We start from the raw sequence: 13,429 nt of genomic DNA, 5'->3' as shown, positions 1-13,429 counted from the left end.
TTAGCAGCTTGGCGCGCCTGCGTTCATGTTGCAAGCCATTGCGACCATGGAGAGCCAGAACTCGTAGCCATTGGGGATGATGTGTTCAGGGCCGAGGCTGAAGCCGGGGTTGCTGGACCTTGGCCTCAGTTCGTAGGTGTAGACATACCTCGCCCCACCCCCTAGCATTGCCCAGTCGTCGCTGGCGCCGGACACAGGGTCTGCAACGTGGGGGAGTAAAGAATCAGATCATAGAAAAAAAATTGGCGTACATTTAGTCTCTGAAATGAAATATTGTATTTTTTGTGTGTATTACGTTAAAGAGATAATAGAAAGTAACATGTGTTAAAGTATGGGAGTTACGATCATCTTAGCGCTAAGATCGTTTTGTGTAAGTGGGCCCAGGAAAGCTCTTCTGAAACTGGAAACATCTGTTCTTGCTGACTATTGCAGACTTGCTGGGGCGATTCGGATATACTTTTTTTCAGGGTCTTTGTGAGGGGCTTAAAAAATCTATTTTGGAAAATACTTCTCCAGCATTGTGACTTTTAAAAATAAATTTCTTGTTTCTCACTGTTCGCCCAAGCCTCAAAATACCATGACCCTAATATTGTTTTTGATTTTTTTTCTTTTAAAGAAACGACTTTTTCAACCTAAATCACCTTTTTGCGCCATGATTACAAAATTCAAATTTTATTTTTGGCAACAAATTCCCAAATTTTGTAAATGGAATTACATTCCTAAGTGTGTCAGATTCGCATGGCAACCTAGCCCCTTATGTTCAAACTTCAAAAGGCAGGGTATATGGTATATAAATATCAAATTTAGTTTCATGATTTATAACCTACTAAAGAGACAAAAATAACATAAAAAATCCTCCATTAGCACCCTGTAAGTTTTGATTTTTTCCTCTGGGAAAAAGGATATATTTGAGTGCCTAATTTTCCTGAGCACCTATCCCATTCGTGATCACTCGTGTTATTCCGTGTCAAGCCACAATGACATAGTGAGTGAGTGAGTGAATGACTATGGTTTTAGCCGCTTTTAGCAATATTCCAGCAATATCACGGCGGGGGTCACCAGAATTTCGCTTCACACATTGTACCCATGTCGGGAATCGAACCCGGGTCTTCGGCGTGACGAGCGAACGCTTTAACCACTAGGCTACCCCATAGAAATGGGAGAGGGGCGATCGTTGCAATAATCAGCCAATACAAATCGCAGTAGGGTGTGGCCGCTTGAATCAGCTGTTTCAATCAGATGGTGAGGTGGTGTAGCAAGGGCTCGTCACGCCGTCTGTTTCCTCACATGGGTATTAAAAACGGCATAAAACCACACCCACTCACTTTCAATCAGAGGCGGTTATTGTGATTTGAGGATTGAGCGTCTGCTTGGAGAGCGGACGTCGTTGGTTCGATTCCCGGCCGCGTTAAGAAATGGTTAGTTGTTGTTACACTGCTTGCCTCGACGTTAAGGGGCTAAAACAAGGACTGGTCGGCTCGGAGTCAGAATAAAGTGTCTCAGTGGGGTATTCATGTAAGACTGTGGCATGGTATATCAGTGGGGATGGTTACATTATAAAGTCCTTTCTAGTATAAGCTGTTCACCACACACACACAAGCACGCACGCACGCGCGCACATACACATACACACACACACAAGCACGTACGCACAAACTAACACACACAGACACGAAACAAAGACACAGACATGCACACAAACTCAGACACCCGCACGCACGCACGCACGCACGCACGCACACACACGCACATTAACAGAGATGATGGTCGTGAAATGTGTTATAACGAAATAACAATATACAAAGGAATTGCAATAAAACACAATTTCATGGATAGCGTAATAACGAAATTTGACCTTATTTGAAGAGGTTATGGCGTTATAACAAGACCACAATACTTACATAGCACGTCAGGCCCGTGACCCCACTGGTAGTTGCTCCCGAAGGGCGCCTTGAGAGCGTCGTTCATCAGCCGCGCAACGTTATCCTGGACACAACAAGGCGGTCGGTCATATAATTCACTTTCACAGAAAATCACAATCCTCGTTTATCCACAGTATTGTATCTCCATTATATGCTGCCCGGCTCCACTTGCTATATTTAAGTGAGTGAGTATGATTTTACTCATCTTCCCGAGGCAAGATAGTTAACTGACCTTGAAAGTCCAGTTTCCATCTTCCCGGGGCAAGAGAGTTAACTGACCTTGAATGTCCAGTTTCCATCTTCCCGAGGCAAGAGAGTTAACTGACTTTGAAAGTCCAGTTTCCATCTTCCCGAGGCAAGAGAGTTAACTGACTTTAAAAGTCCAGTCTCCACCCTTGCAGAACTAGGCTGGAATTACTGGACTCGATCGTAGCGCCACCAGTGGCTATTACCAGGTATGTCCCTTCTAAGCCTCTCCTATGGACCAATCAGATTCCACCACTCGTATCACTTGCATTTGTTTCAAACAAAATGGCGGCGCCAAGTCAGGACGATCTGCTCGATAATCAACATCTATATTGTGGTAATACGGGTCTTACATCGCGAAATGCATCAAATCACGTGAGCACCTTGATTAAAAACTTGAAAAGTTTTTGAAAATATCTGTTGACAACGAGTTGGCGATGCACATGCTTTGCAAATCCTGCAATCGACCGAAACCTGCATGACAGTTAACGAACCGGATTTCGATTTCGTTGCGCGATTTTGATTGAACTTTGCCCTATCCATAAATGTTATGAGCGAAAACACGACAAACCAATCAGAATGTGCCGAATGACTTAGGTAAATAATGAAAAAATACTCTTTTAAATCAGTTATCGCAATATAATTGTGACCATTTAAAAAATCATGATAAATGTTTCACTGTCAAATGTCCTCTGGTCTGCAACTACTCATGAATCCGTCAATGCGTACGAAGCTGACAGTAATTCGACTCTTTATATAACACGCAAGTCAGGTCGTAAAAAGGCCAGGAATCGCCCTCAAGTCGCTCTAATATATAGGCATAGCCAGGCTTCCAGAAACTGTCCCATCCGGAAACTTCTCGAACGATCAGGTCTGTCGTGTTCCAGTTTATGCAAAGAAGGATAACTCTTAAACTTCTCGCTGCCGCCGAGTACCACTAAAATCTTTCCATGGCAGCTCTCGACATTTTACTAACGCTTCAATTATTTGCTGCCACTGACATTCACTACAAAGAAACTAACAAAGATATCTACTGCCACATAACAATGTAAGTGGTGTATATATATCTCACCACTTCGCCGGCGTTTTCGGGGCGGACGTTGGCGTACGAGTAGGGCGTAAGTAGCAGCTGTGAGTACGAGTGGACGGCGAGGTATGCGAGGAGCTTCTGACCTGCGGAGTTGATCTCCGCCACCTTGTTTCTGATAGCCTGGGCCTCAGCCTCGGAAAACATCGAGTTCCCGCAGTAGATGTCACTACTGCACTGGTTGCTGACGCCAACGGCTGCAAAGGTAACGACATGACGACGTCATTTTGGTGAGTGGATGTCAGCTCTATTTCACAATTATCACAGGAATCTTGACATGATCGAGTTCCAGAATGATAGACTAGTGGTGAGTAACATGAACAACGACCCAAGCCACACAATTTAGCTAAACCACATTTTGTCAACCCCGTCCCCAGCAGTGTTGCTTTAATTGTGTCTGTGAGTATATGTATTTTGAAAGTTTGTCACCTGGAAATGACAGTCAAGATTTTTTCACCTGTACAGATGACAAAAAAGATGTATCTAAATCGCTTCCTATTTTCCGTAGTCCAGGGGTAGAGCTTCTGCCTGGAGAGCGGAAGGTTCGGGGTTCGATCCCCGGCCGCGTCATACCAAAAGACGTTAAAAGTCTGTCTGTCGCTCGACATTAAAAGGCAAAAACAAAGACTGGTCGTCTCGGAGTCAGTATACTGTGTCTTTGTGGGGTTTTCATGTTAAACGGTGTCATGGTTTCTCAGGGAGCCAGCAATATTAATCGGCATCAGGTCGGACTAGAACACGCAGCCACACACACACACGCGTCGCTATATATATAAGTGTAATAATATTGAACGCGACGTTAAACCCCGTTTCAAACTTATTTGCAAAAGGATTTTTGTTATATATATACCTGATAGCGCAAGTATTGGCAAGCCAAAAGGGTCACCTTTACTTAGCAAGATACGCTTTGGGAAGATGCATGTGTGTTTAGTGTTCTGAGTTTATACTTCACACGATACTACCAAACGCATTATACGAATATAGGAAACGAGGCCACAGGAGGTATGAAAGTAGCTCAGTTTAAGACTCACTGTTCCAGTATGCGTCGAAGTTCCTGTTGAGGTCCACCCCTCGGCAGTTCCCTTGCTGTTGGGACCGGTTCTTTCTCCACAATCGGTTCTGTGAACGCAATAACTCTATTTTGTGAGTCAGAATAGGTCCCCAGGACGCCGTGTTTGTCTCCCCGAGGATATACTGAGTAGGTCCCCAGTACGCCGTCTTTGTCTCACCGAGGATATACTGAGTAGGTCCCCAGTACGCCGTCTTTGTATCCCCGAGGATATACTGAGTAGGTCCCCAGTACGCCGTCTTTGTCTCCCCGAGGATATACTGAGTAGGTCTCCAGTACGCCGTGTTTGTCTCCCCGAGGATATACAGAATAGGTCCCCAGTACGCCGTGTTTGTCTCCCCGAGGATATACTGAATAGGTCCCCAGTACGCCGTGTTTGTCTCCCCGAGGGATACTGAGTAGGTCCCCAGTACGCCGTGTTTGTCTCCCAGAGGATATACTGAGTAGGTCCCCAGTACGCCGTGTTTGTCTCCCCGAGGATATACTGAGTAGGTCCCCAGTACGCCGTCTTTGTCTCCCCGAGGATATACTGAGTAGGTCCCCAGTACGCCGTGTTTGTTTCCCCAATGATATACTGAGTAGGTCACCAGTACGCCTTGTTTATCTCCCCGAGGATATACTGAGTAGGTCCCCAGTACGCCGTGTTTGTCTCCCCGAGGATATGCTGAGTAGGTACCCAGTACGCCGTCTTTGTCTCCCCGAGGATATACTGTGTAGGTCTCTAGTACGCCGTCTTTGTCTCACCGAGGATATACTGAGTAGGTCCCCAGTACGCCGTGTTTGTCTCCCCGAGGATATACTGAGTAGGTCCCTAGTACGCCGTCTTTGTCTCCCCGAGGAAATACTGAGTAGGTCCCCAGTACGCCGTGTTTGTCTCCCCGAGGATATACTGAGTAGGTCCCCAGGACGCCGTGTTTGTCTCCCCGGGGATATACTGGGTAGGTCCCCAGTACGCCGTCTTTGTCTCCCCCCAGGATATACTGAGTAGGTCCCCAGGACGCCGTCTTTGTCGCCTCGGGGATATACTGAGTAGGTCCCTAGTACGCCGTGTTTGTCTCCCCGATGATATACTGAGTAGGTCCCCAGTACGCCGTGTTTGTCTCCTCCGAGGGATACTGAGTAGGTCTCCAGTACGCCGTGTTTGTCTCCCCGAGGATATACTGAGTAGGTCCCCAGTACGCCGTGTTTGTCTCCCCCGAGGGATACTGGGTAGGTCCCCAGTACGCCGTTTTTGTCTCCCCCGAGGGATACTGGGTAAGAATATTGAGTAGCTCCCAAGTACCCCAGGCTTGTCTCTGCCGGGGCATGGGGGTATTCACAGTTTTTGTTTGTTTGATTGTTTGATTGTTTGTTGTTTAGCCACACTCAGCAGTATTCCAGCTATATGAAGGCGGTCTGTAAATAATCGAGTCTGGGCCACACAATACAGTGATTGACTTCATTAGCATCGATCCACGCAATTGGGATACGATGACATATTTCAACTAAGTCAGCGAGCCTGACCACCCGATCCTGTGAGTCTCCTCTTACGACAAGCATAGTCGCCTTTTACAGCAAGCATGGGTTGCTGAAGACCTATTCTACGCCGGATCTTCACGGTGGGGGAGACAAGCATGGGTTGCTGAAGACCTATTCTACGCCGGATCTTCACGGTGGGAGACAAGCATGAGTTGCTGAAGACCTATTCTACGCCGGATCTTCACGGTGGGGGAGACAAGCATGGGTTGCTGAAGACCTATTCTACGCCGGATCTTCACGGTGGGGGAGACAAGCATGGGTTGCTGAAGACCTATTCTACCCCAGATCGTGTTTACAGTGACGTGAATGTGGACATGTGAGTGTGCTTACAGGGTTGGGATGTTCTCACAGTGATGCGGGTGTACTTACACTAGTGTGGGTGTACTCGTAGCCGTCGGGGTTGGAGACGGGGACGACGTAGATGTCGTAGTTGTCCAGCATGTATCTGGCGTCAGCGTCCAGGGAGTACCTGCTCACCAGCTGCAATGTAACATATAACTACTGCAAGTAATGGACACATAAAGTAAGGCTAATATTAAAGAGGTCAAAGACGCTGTGGTTCCCTGAACACAGTTGGCGTTCTTGGTCACGCAAGGAACCGCTTATTAGGGGTTCTAATCAAAATATGCTCCGAAAACTTTCAAACTTCTCGGCTTCTGTCAGTGTGTGGCTCCCAACTAATCAGCCTGTTCATGCGCGGCAACTTGCCCTGCGCATAATTTGTTACTAGCTACTCGCCCAGCTACTCGCTCTATCCATCTGTGGCTACTAGCTACTCGCTCTGTCCATGTGTGGCTACTAGTTACTCACCCTGTACATGTGTGGCTACTAGCTACTCACCCTGCCTATGTGTGACTACTAGCTACTCACTCTGTCCATGTGTGACTACTAGCTACTCGCCCTGTCCATGTGTGGCTACTAGCTACTCGCCCTGCCCATGTGTGACTACTAGCTACTCACTCTGTCCATGTGTGACTACTAGTTACTCACCCTGTACATGTGTGGCTACTAGCTACTCACCCTGCCCATGTGTGACTACTAGCTACTCACCCTGTCCATGTGTGGCCACTAGCTACTCACCTTGTCCATGTATGGCTACTAGCTACTCGCCCTGTCCATGTGTGACTACTAGCTACTCACCCTGTCCATGTGTGGCTACTAGCTACTCACCCTGTCCATGTGTGACTACTAGTTACTCACCCTGTCCATGTGTGGCTACTATTTACTCACCCTGTCCATGTGTGACTACAATCTACTCACCCTGTCCATGTATGGCTGCTAGCTACTCACCCCGTCCACGTGTGGCTACTATCTACTCACCCTGTCCATGTGTGGCTACTAGCTACTCACCCTGTCCATGTGTGGCCACTAGCTACTCACCCTGTCGATGTGTGGCTACTAGCTCCTCACCCTACCTATGTTTGGCTATTAGCTACTCGCCCAGCTACTCATCCTGCCTATGTTTGGCTACTAGCTACTCGCCCAGCTACTCACCCTGCCTTTATGTGGCTACTAGCTATTCGCCCAACTACTTGCCCTGCCTGTGTTTGACTACTAACCACTCGCCCAGCTACTCACCCTACATATGTGTGGCTACTAGCTACTTGCCCAGCTACTCACCCTGCATATGTGTGGCTACTAGCTACTTGCCCAGCTACTCACCCTGCATATGTGTGGCTACTAGCTACTCGCCCAGCTACTCATTCTTCCTATGTTTGGCTACTAGCTACTCGCCCAGCTACTCACACTGCATATGCGTGGCTACTAGCTACTCCCCCAGCTTCTCACCCTGACTATGTGTGGCTACTAGCTACTCGCCCAGCTGCTCACCCTGCCTATGTGTGGCTACTAGCTACTCGCCCAGCTACTCACCCTGACTATGTTTGGCTACTAACCACTCGCCCAACTCACCCGATCCATGAAGTACATGATAGACCCCCCTGAAATCCACTCTCTGGCGTGAATCAGTGACTCAATGAAAATAGCCGGCTTCGATCCTCCGGTTCCGAACTGTAAGAAAAATGAATAAACATGACATTTGTTTGCAGTAAATACAGGAATAGCTCCATTACGATACAAATAGAACATCAATGTTCCTTGAAAGCTCTCAAAGCTTGGGAAACTTTAATATTATAACTGCATCTTTGGAGTCGGCTCCACCCACAAGCTAATGGTTGCAATTATTTAGGAGTTTAATTTGTTAATAACATCTTAATCTCTTTAAAAAAAAACGTGCCGACCCTCTGTCAAGACGAAGAGCGAAGGAGGGGGTTGGTTGGTTGGTTGGTTTGTTGTTTTACGCCGCACTCAGCAATATTCCAGCTATATGACGGCGATCTGTAAATTATCGAGTCTGGACCAGACAACCAGTGATTAATATCATGAGCATCGATCAACGCAATTGGGATCGATGACATGCATCAACCAAGTCAGCGAGCCTGACCACCCTATCCCGTTATTCGCCTTTTACGACAAGCATAGTCACCTTTTACGGCAAGCATGGGTTGCTGAAGAGCTATTCTACCCCGGATCTTCACGGGTCGCGAAGGAGGGGGACATTGATCGCGAGGGGTCGGCACCAGGGCCCTGTTCACACAAAGCGATGGAAGAGCTGCGGTGATCGTCAGCCATGTTAAAGTATGGACGTTACGATCACCGTAGCCCTAAGATCGCTTTACGGAACGAGGCCTGCGGTGATCGTCAGCCATGTTAAAGTATGGACGTTACGATCACCGTAGCCCTAAGATTGCTTTACGGAACGAGGCCCTGGTTATCATAATGAATCTCTTTTTCCATTATGTGTTTAAGCTGAAACGAGGACAATCATAAAAGCGTTGTGTGTGAATTAAAGTGTTCTCTTAAAACTGTGACAAATCGTGTGAAATTATGAAAGAAACAAAAGGAAAAAAAATGCTGCACAAAAGTAACTGTTACAGACTTTTCTCATTATTTTTTTACTTTTATGCCACATTTGTGAAATCGAACGTAGGCTAGAGTAGTTTGGAGATATGAGTAGTTTGCCTCATATGAGTAATAGTGTGTTAATTGTGTAACGCTGCACTCAGCAATATTCCAGCCATGTGACGGCGGACTGTAAATAATCGAGCCTGGACCAGACAATCCAGTGATTGACATCATCATCAGCGACCAGCGACTCCCGTTACTCGCCTCTTACGACAAGCATAGTCGCCTTTTACGGCAATCGTGGGTTGCTGGAGACCTATTCTACCTCGGATCTTCACTGGTCTGTCAACTACTTGATGAGAGTGTGTGTGTGGCGTTACCTTGATGTAGGCGATGTTCCGCCCCTCGTAGGTCTGGGGACTCAGGCTGCCCACTTCCTGCACGAGGTTAGGGAAACTGCTCTTCATCCCATCCATGATGTCCACAAACTGATACACGAATAATAATTATAATAATAATAACAACAACGACGACGATGATGATAATAATAATAATAATAATAATGATGATGATGATGATAAATGATGATGATGATGATGATGATAACAACAACAATAATAATAACAACAATAACGACGACGACGATGATGTTAACTCACTCACTAATAATAATATTAATGTAATTACTATTCCTACTACTATTACTATAACTACTGCTACGACTACTACTAAAATGATCATGATGAATATGATGATGATGACAAAAGTAATATGATACTACTACAACAACAACTACTACTACTACCACTACTACTACTACTGGACCTTTGTAACGTGTCGAATCCTCCCACTGATACTTGCTCCCAACCCCTGTCAATGGATCAGTGTACTCCCTGGTGAGCATCCAACCCAAGCTGGGTTATGTGGTGACAGTAAGGTTAAACAGTCGCATTACCATCTCATCCTACCGGGTACCCCCTTACTGATGTGTGAACAGAAACATGTCACGTGCCCGAGGAGTCCCCACATGTAACATGAGCATCAGGTCAGGCTCTTAAAGGAGGCCATCGACGGATACCCAAAAGCAGGAAGATCTAAGGTAACACGTGACAAATCTCAAGAGCGCCAATATTAACACGATAATGTACGGCAAGCACCATCATCATCGAAGTAGTAGCTATCGGCAATGGGGTGGTACTCACCGACTGGTATCTCTTATAGGCCGTGTGGGTGGTGTACCCCCCAGACCAGCTGATGTAGGGGGACGCCTTCTCATGGGGGCCAAGGCTCGGCTGCCGCGCGCGCTCCAGGAGCCTGAAACGTATATCTGCCATAAGGTGCCAAAATAAACCTTGACGTGCTCAAAACTGTGTTTGCTCGTAAATGTCGAAAAGCAAATGTCGTCCGGCTTTCAAAAAAGACACATGGCAAGATGGGTTCTAAAAAATAATTGTTGTGGGTCTCCCAAATTATTTTTTTATCCACCTTTGTATGTTTTGAAGCAAGGGCCGAAAAAATATTCTGCATTCCGAAGACCTGTCGTCGAGTGGAAATATGTATTTTTAACTTACTTTTTGATAATGCTCAGAGTGTCTACACAATTGATCTTGATGTTCAGAGGGCGGAATATTGTCGCCATATTCGCGGCCATATTGGATTTTCGAAGAAACTTTATAATCAGCATTTGAACTGGACAGGGCCCGAGACCATTTTGTAATTTGAACATGAGAGAGAGACTGAAAGAGTTATTTTAACGATCAAAGTATTATTTAAACAAGTTGGGTACATTAAATCCCGAAAAACTCGAAAAAGCACACAAAGCACACAAAGCAAATGCATGATGTCCGCGAAGGCTGGAAGGAACAGTATTAATTATGCTAAATTGATAGCTATTTTCAAAAATAACAAACTGTGAGCTTCAAAAGTCACAGTATTAAAGATTTTAATTTGGATTTTAATTTTTAATTTTATTTACTAAAACATCATTCCAACCAGTTCCTGTAATATAATTCAACTTTGTGAGTGGTATGAAAGTCAAACTTTATATTAAAACATTGCTACCAGATAATGCCGAGATCGAATGAAAGAGTGAGTGAGTATTATTTTTACGCCGCTTTTAGCAATAGTCCAGCAATATCAAGGCAGGTGACACCAGAAATGGGCTTAACACATTGTACCAATGTCGGGAATCGAACCCAGGTCTTCGGCGTGACGAGCGAACGCTTTAAAAACTAGGCTACCCGACCGCCCCCTAGGGACAATAGAAGCCAAATAGTTGTCCATATTTTAATGGCCTCTTATTCCTAGCTTGAATATGTTACGAACATCTCAATGTCGTTCTCCATGATAGTAATAGGTATATTTGCGGTCCGCATCAATCGGCTGAACAACCCATAGCTGGAGGGGGGGACTCGGATCTCGGAGGTTCGGTTGATGCCAGAAAAGCTCCACACATCGACCTGGCGAAAAACAAAATCGGAAGTTTACATACAATGACTACTACACGAGCACGGGTATGGTGCTGACAAACCTAGAAACTTAATCGGGGCGAACCGGGATTCGAACCCACATTCATAGGTTTCTGGCGTGCCCGAGCCCCCGTATAGTATCGTGACTCAAGTATCGAGGTACATATCGAAACGTACTCAGGTATCGCGATAGATATATATGTATTTTATCGTGACTGTTGTATGTGAGGTTGGCGTAGCGTATAACCCCTAAAGTTTAAACTCCTTAAGTTTAGGCTTGAGAATCTGCAGACCACCGTCATATGGCTTGTATATTGCTGAGTGCGACGTTAAACAAACAAACAAACAAACAAACTTGCCCATGGTTCTCCCGTCCTCAGGATCCCGTTCAGAACATCCAGCTGTTCCTTGTTCTTGGCTATGACCGAGACTAAGCGGTGTCTGAAAAATTCAATAAAAAATAAAGCAATTATTCAACCCGATAGGATAGAGAACAAGTGATTATCGGGATTTGAAACCTCTGATGTACCAATCAGATTGTCTGGTCCAAAACTGTTGAAAAACGTCGTTAAACTCACTCACTCACGGACCCGTGAAAATCCCGGGTAGAATAGGTCTCCAGCAACCCATGCTTGCAGTAAAAGGTGACTATGCTTGTCACAAGAAGCGACTAACGGGATCGGGTGATCAAGTTCGCTGACTTGGTTGATGGATGTCATCGTATCCAATTGCGTGGATCGATGTTCTTGTAGTCAATCACTGGATCGTCTGGTCCTGACTTGATTATGAACAGACCGCCGTCATTTAGCTAGAATATTGCTGAGTGCGGCGTTAAACAACAAACAAACAAAAACGCTCATACAGGCTCGCTGACTTGGTTGATGTATGTCATCGTATCCCAATTGCGTGGATCGATTCTCTTGAAGTCAATCACTGGATTGTCTGGTCCAGACTCAATTATGAACAGACCGCCGTCATATAGCTGGAATATTGCTGAGTGCGGCGTTAAACAACAAACAAACAAAAACACTCACTCACTGATAGAAACGCGAACGGAATCCACCTACCCATGAAACGATTGTTTCGCAGCTACAGCGTACACGCCCAGCACAATCAGAAGAGCCAACACCTTCATGTCGATGCGATGTGAGATCCCCCAGCACTGTGGCTGTGTCCGGCGGTCGATCATATATACACTTTATCTACAACCACTTGTGGCAACCCCAATACGATTTACAATGTCACATGATACCATTGTTAGAAGTGGTATGTTACACCGTGTATAAATCTCTTCCATGCAGAGAAATACCGTTGTTCAATTTAGTCAATCATTCAAGGAGTTTCACTTCAGTACTAGTATTTGGGCTTCGAGCTAAAGTTTATCAGGGGGGTCCCTTCTTTGGAAAAGCAAATGTAGTATGTTGTAGGCAATAAAATTAAAGACAGATTTTTTTTTAATATTTAGGACCACTCCCTGTTGAAAATGCTGGATCCGCCCTTCAACTTCCCGTCGAACGGATATTTTATATTTGGGTACGATATACACTGAAAACAAAAAGGATCTATACCAAGATAAAAAAAATAGAATTTGATTTCGAACATAAAATAATGTTCGCAACTCATGCAAAGCCAGTCGTAGAACATCTTCCCGAGGCAAGGGTGTTATCTGACTATAAAAGTCCACTTTCCACCCTTGCCGAACTGGGCTGGAATTATGGAGTTATACATTGTCTGGACTAACGTACAAATTACGTACAAAATAAACGTTTACAGTCAGTTAACTCCCTTGTCTCGGGAAAACGATCGTACAAATGCGACAGAAACGGGTGAAACTGAAAATCCTGCTGTGTTCACTGAATTACGCGGGAAATGGCATTATCGTTGAAATTCTTACAATGCTCTTCTCTTCTGGTACCAAGCATCTGGGATGTGAGGTCGTCAGCATCACGTCCAGTTACTGTGCCATTAACCCGTACGGCTGACCACGTTACATTAGCTCACGACTCTTGAAGATCTAGGGTAGAATAGGTCTTCAGCAACCCATGTTTGCCGTAAAAGGCGACTGTGCTTGTCGTAAGAGGCGACTAACGGGATCGAGTGGTCAGGCTCGCTGGCTTGGTTGATGCATGTCATCGATTCCAATTGCATGGATCGATGCTCATGATGTCAATCAATGGATTGTCTGGTCCAGACTCGATTATTTACAGACCGCCGT

The 13,429-nt window shown here is 45.6% G+C and overlaps 1 protein-coding gene across 1 annotated transcript; it reads right to left on the bottom strand.

Annotated features, from left to right (window-relative positions):
* On the bottom strand, nt 1–12,403 carry LOC139460765 (carboxypeptidase B-like). Its single transcript, XM_071242236.1, has 11 exons — nt 12,282–12,403; nt 11,574–11,655; nt 11,072–11,205; nt 9,949–10,060; nt 9,127–9,234; nt 7,754–7,852; nt 6,212–6,322; nt 4,287–4,374; nt 3,241–3,452; nt 1,902–1,986; nt 1–200 (listed from the first exon to the last, which is right to left on the bottom strand). The coding sequence occupies exons 1-11, from the start codon at nt 12,401–12,403 to the stop codon at nt 1–3; spliced, it is 1,353 nt and encodes a 450-aa protein (XP_071098337.1).
* Between the last annotated feature and the right edge of the window lie 1,026 nt (nt 12,404–13,429).

Source organism: Haliotis cracherodii, unplaced genomic scaffold, assembly GCF_022045235.1.
Source record: "Haliotis cracherodii isolate W230 unplaced genomic scaffold, xgHalCrac1.p SCAF_14, whole genome shotgun sequence".
In the NCBI taxonomy this organism is placed as follows: Eukaryota; Metazoa; Mollusca; class Gastropoda; order Lepetellida; family Haliotidae; genus Haliotis; species Haliotis cracherodii.
The sequence above is the reverse complement of the archived record's forward strand: the minus strand, read 5'-3'. Positions and strand labels throughout refer to the sequence as shown.

Coding starts and splice junctions, on each gene's coding strand:
- LOC139460765 (XM_071242236.1), bottom strand. CDS start 12,403: ATGATCGACCGCCGGACACAGCCACAGTGCTGGGGGATCTCACATCGC. Junction 6,323..7,753: donor TCATGTACTTCATGGATCGG/GTGAGTTGGGCG, acceptor GTTACATTGCAG/CTGGTGAGCAGGTACTCCCT. Junction 4,375..6,211: donor ACGAGTACACCCACACTAGT/GTAAGTACACCC, acceptor TTGCGTTCACAG/AACCGATTGTGGAGAAAGAA.